At 49.1% G+C, this 16,587-nt stretch overlaps 1 protein-coding gene across 15 annotated transcripts in view; it reads left to right on the forward strand.

The window, feature by feature from the left end:
• Nucleotides 1-16,167, forward strand: part of GJC1 (gap junction protein gamma 1) — a 38,275-nt gene extending 22,108 nt beyond the window's left edge. For 14 of the 15 annotated variants that reach the window (XM_030022070.1, XM_030022080.2, XM_030022067.2 and 11 more), the window contains one exon: nucleotides 44-4,242. In XM_030022070.1, the coding sequence (XP_029877930.1) occupies nucleotides 63-1,244 (1,182 nt within the window). In that variant the 5' untranslated portion in view covers nucleotides 44-62 and the 3' untranslated portion in view covers nucleotides 1,245-4,242. Of the gene's footprint in view, nucleotides 1-43; nucleotides 8,966-10,152; nucleotides 10,278-11,471; nucleotides 11,877-12,060; nucleotides 13,300-15,689 lie in introns of those variants that run through there. The other variant, XR_005932924.1, reaches the window with a different exon arrangement.
• The last annotated feature ends 420 nt before the right edge of the window (nucleotides 16,168-16,587 follow it).

Genomic DNA, 16,587 nt, shown 5'->3' on the forward strand with positions numbered 1-16,587 from the left:
CTGATAAACTCATAAATATTTGGGGGGTTTGTTTGTTTTTTAGATAAAATTACTTGACCACCATGAGTTGGAGTTTTCTGACCCGTCTGTTAGAGGAGATCCACAATCACTCAACCTTTGTTGGCAAAATCTGGCTGACAGCGTTGATTGTATTTCGGATTGTCCTAACTGCTGTGGGAGGAGAATCCATTTATTACGATGAACAAAGCAAGTTTGTGTGCAACACAGAGCAGCCTGGCTGCGAGAATGTTTGTTACGATGCTTTCGCTCCTCTTTCGCACGTGAGGTTTTGGGTCTTTCAGATCATTCTTGTTGCCACTCCATCTGTGATGTACTTAGGCTATGCAATTCATAAAATTGCCCGGATGGTAGAACACAGCGAAGCTGACAGAAGAATCAGAAGCAAAAGCTTTTCCATGCGCTGGAAACAACACCGTGGCTTAGAGGAAACTGAGGATGACCATGAGGAAGACCCGATGATGTACCCAGAAATAGAGCTGGAAAGCGAACGGGAGAATAAAGAGCAGCAGGCCCCTGCCAAAGCTAAGCATGATGGCAGGCGGCGAATCCGTGAAGATGGACTCATGAAAATTTATGTCCTGCAGCTTCTGGCGAGGACTACGTTTGAAATTGGCTTTCTCGTGGGTCAGTATTTTTTGTATGGCTTTGAGGTCAGCCCCATATTTGTGTGCAGCAGGAAGCCCTGCCCACACAAGATAGATTGCTTCATTTCAAGGCCAACCGAAAAGACCATTTTCCTGCTAATAATGTACGGGGTGAGCTGCATGTGTTTACTTTTGAATGTCTGGGAGATGCTCCATTTGGGATTTGGCACAATCCGGGACACGTTGAACAACAAGAGAAAAGAGCTGGAAGACTCTGGTACTTACAACTACCCTTTCACTTGGAATACGCCATCTGCTCCTCCTGGCTATAACATTGCCGTCAAGCCAGAGCAAATCCAATATACTGAACTGTCCAACGCCAAAATGGCCTACAAACAGAACAAAGCCAATATAGCTCAGGAACAGCAGTATGGAAGCAACGAAGAAAACATTCCTGCAGACCTGGAAAATCTGCAGAGGGAAATTAAAGTGGCTCAGGAACGCCTGGACCTCGCGATCCAGGCTTACAACAACCAAAACAATCCCGGCAGTTCCAGAGAGAAGAAATCCAAAGCAGGCTCAAACAAAAGCAGTGCCAGTAGCAAGTCAGGAGATGGGAAGAACTCTGTCTGGATTTAATGTTGGCTGAGTTTATATATTGTGTTTTTTTCTCCTAGTTTATCATAACCAGCAACCCCTTGAATAATGGCTTCCATTAAGTAAATATTTGACTGCTTATTTTCAGGGATACCGTTGGCTAGTGATTCAACCTCTCAGAAAGGCTTTATACGCATATTCTAGGATTATAGAACTTTATTCTTCTGTCTTCCAAGTCAGGAGACAAATAGATATATTTAAATCATTCTCATTGAACGGTTTATGCTGTATGTACAGTATTGTAGTACATTTATTATGCACAATTTTTTTGTATTTGTACACTGGATCTCTGACATTACACTTTTTTATATTAATGAGGAGAAAGCAATGGGTAGCTGTTAGCATTTTGCTAGTTTTATTACCGTGGTCTGCAGTTTGTCGTTGTTCTTCCTTGTTTTAAAAGTAAAACTTTCTATGCTGCGTTTCAAAAGTGCCTTGCACATGCAGACAGCACAGAGGAGTCTCCGGTTATCCAGGCAGCCCACGGGTGCCAGTCACTGAGCAGCAAGCAGTGAAAGATTGGAAAACATCTGTTAATGGTGCTCTTGACTCTGTCCTTTACAAAAATGATGTGCTACTTATAAAATGGAAGTGTCATACTATAGCTACTATGTACTACAGTTTTCTTCGCCCTGTGGAAAATTACTTTCAGCAAAAATGTACGTGTGTGAGAGTACTTGTGTTCAGAGTAAGAGTGCCAGCCGTAACCCAGAGAGGGCTCAGACCTCCCTGCAAGCTTTATGCAACAGGAGGCAAGAGAGACTTCAAACTCCTGTAAACCATCAAAAAAAAAGTAAATAGAAATTACTGGATTCAGTAATCCCACATGTTTATGTGATATCTATGGAAAGAGATGTTTTTGAGGTCTGTTGTTACATAACGCCCCGCTCCCCAAGGGCATGAGTTGTTACGATACCTTTTGGAAAAGATTTCTGTCTTTTCCAAAGTAATCTGGTTAGATGGAGTCATGGTAATTTTGTTTCTCCGTGCATTACACTCAAGGAATAACATTCCTCTCCCCCCAGCCAGGACACATGAGCTGTCTGTAAGAGTTTTTACAAAGCCCTTTCCGAATATCAATGATATTGCCTTATTCCAGACCCCTCTTCCTTCCATTATGTCCGAGGAATTTAGTTCAGACAGAGCAATGTGTATAATTTAGATTTCTGCTTGAGAGACCAGTCAGATTTGGCATTCTGTGGTTTTGGCACTAAACTTGAATTTATAATTAGAAAACAGAGAATGCGGTACTTACTGCCTTTGGCGGTGTCTTTTTGGCAAGGATGCGCATTAATGTTTGAGAGATGCTGATAAATGTGTATGCTTTTTGCTACTATTTATAATGTATTCAGGACCTTGCTCCACTCCCTTTAGTTAGGTTTTCGTGCATTTTAATATATTTTGGGGGCCTGTTTCAAGCGGGACTGTTCTGTTTTGAGGCTACCTCAGTCCTTAGTGCCCTCGTTACAGCCTGGTCAGGAACAGGATTGAGAAGAAAGGCTCTGTGGAGGATACAGGTGAACCCATACTCCATTGCTGTCCCGCAGAACATCTAAGCATAGGCTTTATGTTATTTTAAACTAAGGGGATACAAGCACATGCTTGCAGTTATCCTCTACCCAGGCACTTGCTGAAAATAGGTATTTTGCTGAATTGTTTTCAGTCTGTTTTCACTCTGGGACACCAGGCAGTCCAGGCATAGATCCCAGCTGTCTCTCAGCTCTGTATTAGAGAGGCATAAGTGCGCCCAGAGCCAATGCAACCCTCTGCGTGAGGTCAGCGAGAGTTTTTCCTCTTCACCTCCAGCAGAGACGTTGGGAAGCGAACTTGCTTTCTGGCTTTTTGTTTAGCAGTAACTCCTGGCCGCTACTCTGGGAAAGGAGCAACCTCTGAATTTTATGCAGAAAAGTTTCAGGGTGATGTCTTTAAGCGAGTATAAGTAACACAGTAAGTACATAGCAGTTTTTAAAAGCCTGAGTGGGCTTGCGGGCAGGGACAGCTAGCCAGTGAGATGGGACTAGCTGTGTGGGGTGAGAGGGAGTTTATTAATAACGCTTCCTCTAATCAAACAGGAGTCTGAAGAGAAGCACGCTGCCTGAAGATGGGCAGAGAGGCTTTGCCAGCAGAAAGCTGGGAGTGTGGTGGAGAAGCTGGGTGGAAAACATGTTGTCTGAAAGTACCAGGGAAAGACATTTGGAGCCTGGAGATAAACACCAATGCCTGGCTACAATCCACTCATTATCCCGGACACTGGGGTGGTTCTTTTCAGCTTCCCAAAAGGGTTAGGTTGCTCTTAACCCCTTGGGGTGGTTTCGGAACAGCCTTTCACCAGCCAAATGGCAAGAAGTGAAAATCGTTTCCTCTTGCTGCTCTCTATGCAAACTGCAGCAATTTCTTATTAATGGCTTAAAATAAAATCGGTTCATGACAGCTGCTTCACCTATTGTTTGTATTAGCCCTTTCCCAATTAATGTTCTAAACCATTACCTGCTTAAAGCTACTGTCTCAGGTCAGTCCTGTGAGCTTTTGTCCACACCAGTAAATACTCCCGTTAGTGAGCAGAGTGTATAGAATATTCCAATCCCAGCACTGAATTCATACCGAAAATGCAAAGTAATGGAGCTGTTTCTGTTACTGTTTTTTTGTTTTCATTTTAATTGTGTATAAAGTGCACATTTTCTTTGAAACTGAGTGTTTGTTATTAGTAGAGGATGTCTGTTAAAGCTCTAAATGTTCATGTCTGTGACTGTATTCAGTTTCAAAGTATCTGGTTTGATTTTTCCTTTTGAAGAAATGATACATGCATTACTTTAAAATGCTCTCTTGCTTTGGCTTAATGTAGGCCATTCTGAAATAAATGTTCAGAAGAGACTTTTGGACAAAAAATACTGAACATAACTTGGGTTTGTCCTGTCATTCTCTGGTTTTGGATGCAGTTTGGAAAAAAAAAAAAATCTATTAAATCCAGTGGATTACTCCAGTCTGAGTGATATGGCTTCTTTTTTCCAGCAATAGTATATCTTCCAAATATGTGAGTGAGGGAGAGGGGTATTTTAATGATTTGTCGTAGAGCCACAACTTGGAATTTTTATATATTTGACCTTGTTTAGTGTAATAAGAGTCAGTTAGAAACTAACTGTGCCTTTCTGCATGTGAATTGCTCTTCAGTGACAAGAACAGTTGCATTAAAAAAAGAAAAATCTAGAAACTTTGCAAGTCAGACCTTGAGAAGGGTACCACTTATGAAAACATGAAAATCTGCATTTGTGCATATGAATGAGCATGCTGATATTGTCCAGTGAACTGTGCAGCATTAGCTGGCCTAATTTAGCTGCAATTTTTGAAGGAACATACGGGAGCTGGCTGCCCAGCTCCTTTTAAAAATTGCAGCTGAATGCCCGTCTGTGTTGCCATCACAAAAGATGGCTTTGGTAAGTGTCCCATGCTTTCCCCTCACTGCAAGTTTGACCTCAAAATTGGAAGTATGTCTAAGGAGGTATTAAGTGGTGTGTCGTGCCGTGCTGCTGCGAGAAATGTAGAAGTGAGATGGATTTGGTGGTGCGGGCTTGGAATAAAAAGCTGTTTGTTCAGAGTTAAAGAAAAAAGCAGCCATATAGATGAGGACAGCGCTGCGCCAGCTTCCAGAGCACATTGTGTCCCCAGCCTCAGCGAGGACTGTAATGGCAGAAATCGGTGATGGTGACCGAGGCAGGATCCAGCAGTGATAATTGTGCGTGTTTTTGAAACCATCAGGTTACCTGAGCATCCCGCGGTCTCCACAGACTGGGAAATGCCCGCGGAGCGGGGAACAGTCCAGACGCAGCCGCCACCTCCGTCCCCAGGCAGGGTAATGCCGGCTTGATCTGTGCGGCAGGGGTTCAAGTGCACGGATAACCGAGGAGGTACAGCAGGGCCTGGGCTCCTGCTGCGTTGCCTCTGCTGCTCCAGAAGGACACTTAACCTCGCCGTTATCTTTAAGCATGTGATTATCTCCGTATGAGTCAATGCAGCCAGCTACAGGCATCCAGCTAAGCATGTGCTTAAGTGTTTTAAAGTGTAGAAGCCTTCATTTAACAACGAATTTGCAGCAAGACATTCTGAAATGCTTCAGGCGTTTAACCATAACTGAAAAAGGAGGGTACGGTTGCAGCGCTCTTTGCTTGTGATACGTTTCTTGGGAACTCGTCTAATAGAAGCCATCATGTGATGGCTGTGTTTGATCTTGTGCTCAGAAACAGGCCGGGAGCAGAAAACCCCGAGGTCAAAGCTGGGATTGTATGCAGTCACCCCAGGCTTGCTTCAGTTGCTCCGTGCAGATGCACAGTGCTGTTTGAGATGCCCCTGGGTGTTTTGCATGGCCTCCAGCTGCTGCTCCGAGAGGACGCGTCTCCCAGGGGTCCTGTGTCACATCTGCCAGCCCTGCGCGGATGCCTTGGGTGCTCGAGGGCCTCTCCGACAGCGCCACGCGCCTGATCCCAGACGTGATCCCAGCTGATCCTTTGTGTCGCTGGGCAGCCCAGCTGACAGCTCCACCTCGTTTTCCTCTGCTATAAAGGGAGGATAACGCGGTTTATTTCATACCGGGTATTGCAAGTATAAATTAGATCCTCGCTGTGGAGTAATTTTCCTGTTGGAAGCATAGGTTAGCGGTTTAATGTTGTTAGCATTAAGTGTTCCTGCCTATAGTTTAGTCACAATCTTGTAGCGACTACGCTGTTCTTCTTGTAGCTTCATTTGTTAATAAATCAAGAATTCTCGATACCGGGCGCATAACTTCCCAGCTATGAGGGTACTTTCAGAATGAGCTCTTTATTGAGATGCGCACGGTTGCTCTTGGGGCATTTATGGTGTGCCTAATTCCTGTGAATCAGATGTGCTATGCTTTGCACATTGTGCAGTTACTGTGAAACAGTTCCTGAAAGACAGATCTCGTTGCGCGAGTTAAATTATGGTTTGCTGTTAACGGTGTAACTAGATGTAACCCACCTTTCTACAGCAGCATCGAAAGGAGCTCGGGGGCTTCCGCTACTTCAGGGCTTGCCATTCATTTTCTCTATATCAGAGGAGACTTCAAATATCAGTTCATCATCGCTTGGATAATGACATTTTGTTTTCTACAGCATGACATTATCGTTGTCGTGTAAATTCCGTGTTGATAGCTGGGGAAAAATGCCTTAGAAGGGGGATTTAAAGGCATGTGATTGATGCTCATTGGTGCTATGGACTAGTTTCTATACAGTTCAGATTTTGCTGTCCTCCTTTTTATTTTTTTTATTGAACGGGATATTCTGGTTACTCTTTGACAAAGGACATGTCGCCTGTTTGTGGACCCCAGCCTGCAGCTTCCCCAGGAGCAGAACTGAGGCCCCTGCGGCTGCATCCAAATGCAGCGTCATGCCCCAGGAGTTTTACACATGACCGTTGTTCAGGGCTGTGACTTCTGCTGCCTCGTGGCCTGGATTTCCTCTGCGTGGAAGCGAAGTCTGTCCGAGCAGGAGCACGAGCTGCGCACCTGCTTCCTCCTTAGAGACGGCCACGGCGTGTGCTTGAGCCCAAGTGCAGGCGGGGGGCTGAGTTTGTGGCTTAGCGCGATGCAGACCTCTGTATCGTCTGTAACAGGCTTTGCCAGGAGATTAGTCTCGGTATTCAGATGGAAGTTAGGCAATCTCTGGCGATGAATGAAATTTCTTAAGTCAGCAAACAAGTGGTGATATATTTTAGTGTTGTTGTGAGTATTGGAAAGCATCATGCCAACTTCTCAGCTTTCATCTTGCCCTTGTTTAAAGACATATTGTGACTTAAGTGAGGTATTTTTTCCCCTCTGAGTATTTCTTACCCTAGAAAATCAATAATCCCATTTATGAATGTTTGCCAGGCTTTTTATATCTTTTTCCATAAACTTGAAATCACCTGAAAATCCACTATCAGAAAACTTTTTAAAAAGCCCATTCTGTTCGGAAAATGTTTTTGGTAACACATTTATATTAGCAGGTGTCGGTATGTACATGTGCATCAGTAGTTTTGGAGCTATCTCATCATTTTTGGCTCTTATTCCCCCTGACTTTTTGTGCAGGGAAGAAGGTGAGGAGATTTGACCCATGATACCTGAATGTGATGACTCCAAGCTCTGAAACAAAACTTGCTTCTCGCTCTCTCGCTTTATATTGCTGATCGCAATATTTCATTTTTTCCTCTGAAGCTAATATTACAGTCTTGAGTGATTCATTGCTGCATATATTCTTATGTCATATACAAAAAAATGAAGACTTAATGCATTGTAGAGCTCCTTTGCTTGTTTGTGTTATATCCTTTGAGTGTTTGCATTAATTGGAATTACACCAGAGACCACAGTAAGTCCCACGGGTGTGTAGTGGTGAAAAATGCTGCGAAAGTATGAAGTTACAAAGTTTGTGGGTTGTCTGTGGTTTTTAATGGATGGAAGAGACACCCTGAAAGCGCCGTACCCGCTGCTCGGGTCAGCTTCATCCAGAGTACCTGCCTGGAGGAGGACGAGGAGCACTGGGACAGGAATCAACTTTCCTGGAGCTGGCTCAGCAAAGCACCGCATTTCATTAATTGGTTCCAGCGCTAATTGAAGGCTGGTGGTCTGTTCGCAGGTATGTTGGACGTTTTATACACTCTACAGCCTCCGTAAGAGGTCCAGCCCTTTGGAAGGAGCTGGTTTCCGTTGAGCTGAGAGTGACCCTCCAGCCCAGACAGAGCCCTTTATCTGACATGTAAAGCATGAATCAGAAAATGTGGCTAATTAGTCAACCGTATTTGGTAATAAACTTGTTAACATTTCAAAAGGTCTTTGAGGGAGCTGTTGAAAAGTCAGTTTGATTACATCAGCTGCATGCTGAATTTCTACAGGCTTGTAGCTGGAACGCGCTCACTGTGAGAGATGAAGACATAGGTTCCCTGGGAGTATATTTTTTATATTCTCCATGAGAAAATAGATAACAGCTCATATCAACACATGCCACTGTAAATGCTCTTAAAATGAGGTGGAAAGAGAGACATGGAAATGTGCAGCGAGGATCTCTGAAAATTAAGGCTGGCTGGATCAATCTGGTAAATTTTGTGATGAGATACATGATTCAGAGAAGAAAAGTGATAAATGTGAATGTTCTGGACATCAGTCACTGCCTTGTTGTGATGCCGCATAAGAAATTGTTTGGCCAGATAAGATGGGTTATTCTCAAAAGCCAAGTAAAGTGCACAAGAGCAGTGCCATAGGTGATGGGAGCACAGGAGGGAGAATAGGGAATCACCAGTCTGGAGAGCTGAAGGAACTGTGCTCTTGGTCTTCAAGCCAAGATATTTTGATATCTTGGTCTAAATTTTTGATTTTTTGATATTTTCATTGATTTTTTTTTTTCTCCCACAAATTTCAAATGTACAAATGGAATTTGCAGGTAGCATGGCACTGAGAGGTGTTTTGTAAAGACGGTGAAAGTTTGGAGACAGGAACTGCTGTTACCAGTGCTATGGACCAGTGTATGGACCTGGGTGTGCAGTATTCCCCCTCTGAAAGCAAAACTGCTTTTCAGCATGGAAATGTGAGCATTTGCCCCATTTATTAACATCTCTCTTCAGCTCTCCTGCAGATGCTTGTTGACTTCAAGCAAATTAAAGAGGAGTTCAGGACATTTCCAGTCACATAAAAAGGTAGTGGCAAGAAGTGCTTCTGTTGAAAATGGGTAAGAATACGTATTAATGAGGACTTTTGTAGTGTGGCTGGGCAGCTGCCAGGTCACGTAGCAGCACCTGTAGCCTGCCAGGGGATGGCACATTGGGGGACAATGGCCAGGAGCTTTGCAGCAGTAAGAAACTTCTAAATTAAGAAAAGAGATGCAATTGTATCAAATAGAAAATGAGTTTATTCAATGAAACGCAAGGAGTGAGGTGCAGATAGATGTTTTGCCTCCGTGCAGGGCGCGAGTGTGATCCACCTGGCATGGTTTGATGTTGTACAGTGTCTGGCAGTCCCACCGAGGGAAGTCCTTGCTGCTACATGCATTGCGATAGCACCTAGATGCTGCAGGGCAAGCTGGGGACCATGGTGCTCTGTAGGTATAAAAATAGCCACCTTGTCCTAAATGTTAGAAGTATGTAGCCAGACAAAGGGCAAGCAGGAAAGCTTTACACCTTGGTTCATGCAGAGTGTGGTATTTCCAAGAAAACTCAAGCTGCCCTGAAGTTTCCTTTGTCAGTATGGCTATTAGATCACACTGTCCTTGAATATTTCTTCCCTTTATACTGGGGGAGGGAGGGCAGTTCATTGCTGAACCATCAAGGGAGGGGATGAGCTCAGGACGAGCCTGCCACCAGGCTGTGAAATGAAATTCTGGTTTAATTGGTGGCTCCAGAATCGGGTTTCTTAGCACCTATTGCCTTTTCTTGCTGACTAGCTGGTTGGAGCAGCAGTGTTACATAATGACCTGGTTGTTTTTTTGACAAAAAAGCAAGCTATGATCCTCTGCAATGCTAGGGTTTTATACATTACACATTTGTATGCATACTTTGATGTCCAGTAAGAAAAGAGAAGATCCTTGTTAAGAAAGGAGATCCCAGAAAAATGATAGTAGCCAGTGTAGAGGTAAGGACATAGTTACATAAACTGCTCTGACCCCAAGTGCCACGGTACTGCAGATATCCTGGAGAGGAGAGCCGAGATCTTGAGAGACTTCAAAGCTAATTTAATAAATTGCTCTTTTGTACTTACGAATTTAAATTCTTGAGAAGGACTAGGAAGAAAAGCTCAGGAAGATAGGAAAATGGAGCCTTTTCTTTGTCAGATGCCAATTTAACTCAACAATCTCTGATCCCTAGCTCCTGCGTTTTAACATAAGGTAATGAGGGCTTAACATCTCACTTGCAATTACAGGCAGGGGTCAACAAGATGCGGGTCCCGGTGTGCTGTGCCCTGTGCAGAGGCAGGTGACGGCCGGCGAGTGTGCAACGGAGAGTTCGGCGGCTGCCATCTATCTCTGCTCTGACTGCGCTGACAAGGTGAAATGGGCCCACTGGGGATTCTCGATTAAATTCTGCTGACCTGGATTTGAACTGCTGAGCTGTAAAACAGGCTGCACCTATCTTGCACGCGCAATCCCAGAAGCAATCAGGCGTCATTTTTGAGTCACGCCTGTCTCTGCCTTGGCTGCTTGTGGGTTAAAGCTTACCGGCGGCAGAAATGTGAACTCAAGCGTTCGGGGGACTGCTAATAAAAAGCAGTGGCAAGGCTGGCCCACGCCTGGAATGACACAGTCTTTGAGCTGGAAAAGACCTACAAGGCAGTGCAGTCAGTGTCCTGGCCAGCAGGAGATTGCTTCTTAAAGGGCGTTTGGAAAATTTTTTGTACAGTCTAGTCATAACAGACTCAAGGAATTGGGTTTCCCCCATTTCCCGCAGGATATTCGCACCCCCCCCCCCCCCCCCCCAAGAGCTGGCGGCTGCGCAGCCAAAGTTAAAGCGCACCAAAGCCTTCAATCACGTTTTCAGGCCACTGGCTGTCTTCTGGGCTAGCAGAAAACCTTCCCTTCCCGTTGTCGGCTGGGTCTGTTCACACGCCTCCAGCCCACAGGCCTCTCTCGCAAGCAAGCAGTTACTGATGCGGCCGTGCTTTGACACACGGGCTGCCCCATTGCTCCCAGTGTCTGTGTGTCCAGCAGCAACCCCTGGCTCTGAGCGGCTCCGTCTTATTCCCATCTGGACTTTGGCTGTTGCCTCTGGTGCCATGGGGCTGCTCTCACCTGTCACTCCAATTGCTAAGCTGACCTTGGAGCCACCTGAACTCGTTAATCCTCAAAAGAATTTTTAAAAGTGATTTTTGGATTTGGCATGTGTCTGGTTTGTGAGCAGGCATGGAAAGTCTGTTTTTTTGCTCACATCCTTAGTCTCTGCTGCTGAGGGCTCCTCATTGCCATTAGAAATTGGGTCAGTGGTGTCTCAAATTGGTCAGCAGAAGGTTTCAGCTTTGATATCTTTGTGTTTACCTAAAAGCAGAATGATACCCAGCTTTCCCATGCAAAATGCTTCAAGCATCGTGTAATGCTGGGTGTGTTTATTACCCCAAAAGAGCTCAGTACCACAACTAGCAGGAAGAAGCCTGTGAGGGGCGTGCAGTCACCACGACCTGTTGTGTTTGCAGAGCTGCGACAAGCATTTACCAAAATTCCTGTGACCGTTTGGTCTAATCCATTTCAGCTCAGCCTGCCCAGCTCCTCCCAGTCCACCCGAAGCTCGGGTTGCCTCTGCTGCAGATGCGTTGTGCTCAGTAAACCCTCGGCGGCTGGAAACGCCGATGCTCCCCTTCCCCCTGATGTGCCTGGTTTCTGATCAGCGTGCTGGAGTGCCATTTGGACTGACAGTGTTGTGTAAGAAAGACGTGCGGAGCTGAGGCTGCTCAGCCTCAGAGATGTTTGCCGCTTTTCCCTGAACTACTTCTTTTCTGTGCACTGATTTGTTTCTTGTTTCCAGCTGGAGCCTAAATAGCAAAATTCCCATAGCGGGCGAGACAGAGCTGGGATCTGCTTTTACTTGAAGTGTGCATACTCCTTGTGACCGTTTCTCAGCTGTTTGCCTGCAGAGTTTCTCCACGGGGACAAAAAGGTGAATTTCCCTAAAATCTCTGTGTACCAAATAAAAGCCTCAACTCAGAGAGGCACAGCAAGGACTTGCTTTGGTCCTGCTCCGTCACAGGCCATGCCGTGTGCTGGGGGACTTACTTTGGGGGAGAGCCAGAGTGGGCTCAACGCTTCCCATCCTCTCTCTCCTCTTCTCACTCTCTCTCCAGACCTCAGTTTCCCACCAGGAACAGAAGGTGACACGGCCAAAAGAAGTCATGCTGTCTTCCAGCATCATCACTGGAGTAGAAAGTGCCTGTTGCTCGAGGGTGTGGGTGCGTGACCGAAGTGCTTCAAACAGGGAAGGGACAGACGGACAGCTTCTGTGTCGTGTGGTTGTGTCAGCCTTCGGAGGGTTTCCCAGCTGGAAAACCTGTGTTCTGGTTTGTGGTTGGAGTTCAGTTCGGGTTCTTCATTTATTTGCATGGAAAATGAGGACCTGGTTCTTCCAGCTGCATTCTGAAGCTCATGTTTGGGGTGTTACTTTCTCTCACCTGTGATTTATCCCCCCAAAAAAACTCCCTTCAGGATGACATTTCCCCATTTCACTTCACACGGCAGCATTGCCTCCTGACCATCTGACACCTCCCCCTGCTCTCAAAAGCTGACCGAAACATCTCAGCTTTCTTACGAGCACAAGAGCTGAGAAGTCATAGCCTCCCTCTGCTCACGCAAGCTGCCGCTCACGTGGCGGCCCCCCATGCTGCAGCCTCTGCTCCGACCATGTTCCTGGGGAGTCCTTGAGGATTTTCTTCCTTGTGTGCACCCTAAAAGCAAAGTCTGCCTCGTTAGATTATAGTTGAAAAATTGCAGCCAGATGGTCAATCATCAGCTTCGGCAACCAAAGGAGCGGAGATATTTTAGGTTCAAGGGTTTCCCATTATGTAATGGCACAGACACAGAGGCGGCTGTGGAAGAGCTGGTTTCTTATTTCTTTGGTTTTACTAATCATGAGGGATTTACTATTATTTTTTTGCACATTGCAGGTTTTTGAAATTGGCAGGATCCACCCTTAGAGGCTCGTTACTGTTTTCAGCGAGAAGAGGGGCAAATAAGTCTTTGATTTTATCCTTGTAAGTGACAGCTGCTCAGACAGACGCATCCCCCAGGCCTGCCCAAGGGATTGCTCCCTGCTGGCCCTTTCAGGTGTGTTGCATTACAGGGGGATGTATCACATTGTGATTAGGGATAGAGCTCTGCAAGTGACCTCGGAGGAACTGAAAAGCTGATGCTGACCTTGCAGTCTTCATCAGAGGAGCATCTTGGCACCCAGTGTGGAAATGGGAGACTGTGGCTTCTCCCTTGGCTGATGTGGTTAACCTTCAGCAATTGTGGCTAAAATCTGGCAGCGGTGGATGAGGAGTGTGGATCAGAGCTGAGAGCAAGGACTGGTCTCTAACCTAAAACTGGTGAGTTAGGAGTGGGAGAAGGAGCTTGAGGACAGGCAGGAGCACTGCAGCATCCAGCCAGCCTGTGCTCTGTGTTTCGGGGCAGCTCCTCTTCAAAAGGCGGAGGAGCTGGGTGATGCGATGGAGGAAGCTAGAAAGGAGCTGGAGAAGTTTGCGATGGAGAGAGGCGGCGGCCTGGGGCATCAGGCACCTCTGAGCACTGGACCCTGCTGCCCCTTGTAGTTTTTGTGGTCCTGGGGAGTTGGCCAACGAGCATCTCCCTTGTGCTGGGCACATCCAACCCCACTGCAGCGTCCTCGGGAGCCCCAGCCTGCCCGGCACAGGCAGCGGTGCCAGCAGGCAGGACCCTGCCCTAAGCAAGCAGCATAGGTGGTGAGTGACCCTATGGGGCTGCAGACTGGAGCTGGACCGACTTTAAGTCATGTTTTTTGCCCTCCTGACCCTGAAAGCCCTGAATAACTCAAGATTCAGAAACAGTCTGTGCATCTGGAATATTTCTGGCTCACTCATCCTGCTGGTATCTAGACAGCAGCCCAAAATAGCTCCTTGCCGAGATGCATCTCAAGTTGTGGCTGGTAGCGAATCTGCAGCTAAAATCCTTAAGGGGTATAAAGATGTCTCCGCTGCGATGGGCTCACGGTGTCGTGGGGAGGAGCGGCGCTGAAGCCTTGCCCCGGCAGGGGAGGACACTGCGGCTGAGGAGGCAGCGAGGATGAGGGGTGGCTCTTGGCGCCGACCCCCCGGCTCAGCCGGCTGCTCGCCCCACGCTCCCTTCTGTGGCCAGAGGGTTCTCCAGCATCTTCCCCACGCCACACCGCCTCCTGCGAGGCCGTGGCTGTGGGGGACAGAGTGAGTGGATGATGGTGATTGCTTTAATAAGATGAGCTTGACCCTTCTTGAAACCAGGAGAGAGGCCCCCACCTGGGGCTGGGTCTCCCCCCAAGGGAGGCAGCACCCCAGGGAGCACCCTGGCAGCACCCCGAGATGCTCCTGGGCACCCCCAGCACCACAGGTGGGGCAGAGCTGGCAGCTCCTGTCCTCACCCACCCCGGCACTCTGGATCGTGTGTGTGGGCCCTGGTGCTCAGCACCTCCCTGCAAGGTGCTGAATCCAGGTGTGGTTTTGTGCCACACGCATAAGCGGGACACCAGAGTGGGTCCCTCCAGGGCTCTGCAGGGTGAGGGGCACCTCCAGCGCCACCGGCCGGGGGCTTGGCCCCACGGGGGTGGGTTGTCGCAGCATGCATTGTCCTGCATCCCATCCCTTGTCCCTGGCTGGCAGAGAAGAGGGGGTCCCCCAGGGAAGTGACCCTCCGTGGACAGGGCATGCTGGGCCTCTCCCACCGCTGCCAGGGCCAGGGGGGGCTGGCAGCAGCGCTCATGTGGTGTCCCCCATCTGCCACCGATTTGACCCTCAAAGGACCCCGAACAGGGGGGGATGTACTGCAGCCCCCCCCTCCCCACCCTGTGCCTTTGTTCTCAGACTCCCTCCTCCCAGCTTGGGGCTGGGGACCGCGGGGCCACGTATGGCCCTGGAGCATCTTGAGGACATCAGAGCATCTCCTGCACCGTCCAGTCCAGGCGTACATGGACTGGACTGGGAGAGCCCTCTCGTGGTCGATGTGCCGAGCAGGAGTCCGGCTGTGCCAAGGAATCCGGCTATGCCGGACAGTCCAACTGTGCTGAGCTTTGCCGGACCAGCCCCAGCTGAGCATCACCTGGACTGGTCCCATGGGAGGGTGCTCCATCCTCATGGGTCCCTCTGGTAGCTGGGGACCTGTCCCCTAGTCCCCATCTGCCAGGGATTGCTCACCCCACTGCAACGCCAGGCAGGACCCTGCACGGAGCTAACCCAGCCTGAGGGTGTTCCTGGGAGGGGACAGGGACCTGCCCCTGTGTCCTTGCGATGGGACAGGGAACAGCTTTTTGTGTCCCAGAGATGTGGCAAGGGTCAGGTCCCAGTGCTGGGTGCATGTGGCGGGACAGGGATGAAGCCGTGTCCTTGTGCTGGGAGAGGTGCAGGACTGAGCATCCCTGCGGTGGGATGGGGAGCGGACGTGTCCCCACGGCGGGGCAGCGTTCCCAGCCGGGCAAAAGCTCGGAGGGAGGGAGCTCGGTGGCACTCGCCATGTGCCATCATCTCCATACAATGGGAACCCTGACTCGGATGGTCCCAACCCTTGGGGACGGGCCAGGGTGGAGCGTGGGACATGGGGAGGATGTTGGTGGGATGAGGTGGAGGGGACCAGGGACCGGAGCATCCTCACGGATGAAATACAGGGAGGATCGTACCTCCCCAGCACCATACTTCCCACCCCCGGCGCCGGAGGAAGGCAGAACCCCCATCGTTTTCCAAATCTTTATTTGTAAATAAATTCTGCGACATTGCAGGAGGCTTCCCGAGGGCCAGAGCCAGGGCCGAGCGAGAACCACGCGGCATCTCCGGCAACGGCGTCTCCGGCAGCGGCGACGGCGGCTCCCCAGCGCGTGCAAAGCGGGAGCGCGAGACGAGGTGCAGGCGTTTGGGAGGGGGGGTGGGTTGGCGAAGCCCCCACCCCGTGACCCAGGGCCCCATCCCGGCTGCGGGCGGTAGCGCGGAGCGAGGCGGTGCGGGATGGCGGTGCGGCTGGCGGTGAGTTGGCGAGGCGGGGGTTTGCCACCACCCCGGTGTGCTTGTCCCCTGCCGTGTGCCGGGAGGGGGCCCATCAGCTCAGCCTGCTGGGGGGGGCATGTTTGGGGGGGTGTGGGGGGGTGTGTGTTTTGCTCTCTTGGCTCTGGAAGCACCGGGTGCACCCCCCATCCCAGCTGTGGGCCCTACCTGGCGTGTCCGCAGCGGCACCACTTGACCTTACAGCATTAAAATCATTAAGAAAAAAACCCCAATATTTATATATATATATATATATATTAATGTCCCCAAACCCAGTGACAACGGTGGCTTCTTGCTCTGAAAGAGGGGCGTCCCCTTGCCGCGGGGACCACCCCGGCACTGTGGCCGTGACAGCTGTGGGGACTTTGGGGTGACAGTGGTGGAGATGGGGGGGTTGGTCCAGACACCCCTGTGCCCGTGGTGGCCCCATGTCCCCCAGCCCATCAGTGATACGTCACGTGAGGAGCCACCACTGAAGCCAAGCCTGGGGACGTCCAGCCACCCCCTGTCCTGCTGTCACCTCCCGACACCCTGGCACGGAGGTGCCCTGTCCCTTGTCTGGTGCCACCACAGCCAAGGCACCCGCGGGCGCCCAGCTGGGCTGTCACACAATGCTGGGGGCCACCACACACCTTGGCC

The sequence above is a fragment of the Aquila chrysaetos genome, chromosome 8 (genome assembly GCF_900496995.4).
Source record: "Aquila chrysaetos chrysaetos chromosome 8, bAquChr1.4, whole genome shotgun sequence".
Lineage (NCBI taxonomy): Eukaryota > Metazoa > Chordata > Aves > Accipitriformes > Accipitridae > Aquila > Aquila chrysaetos.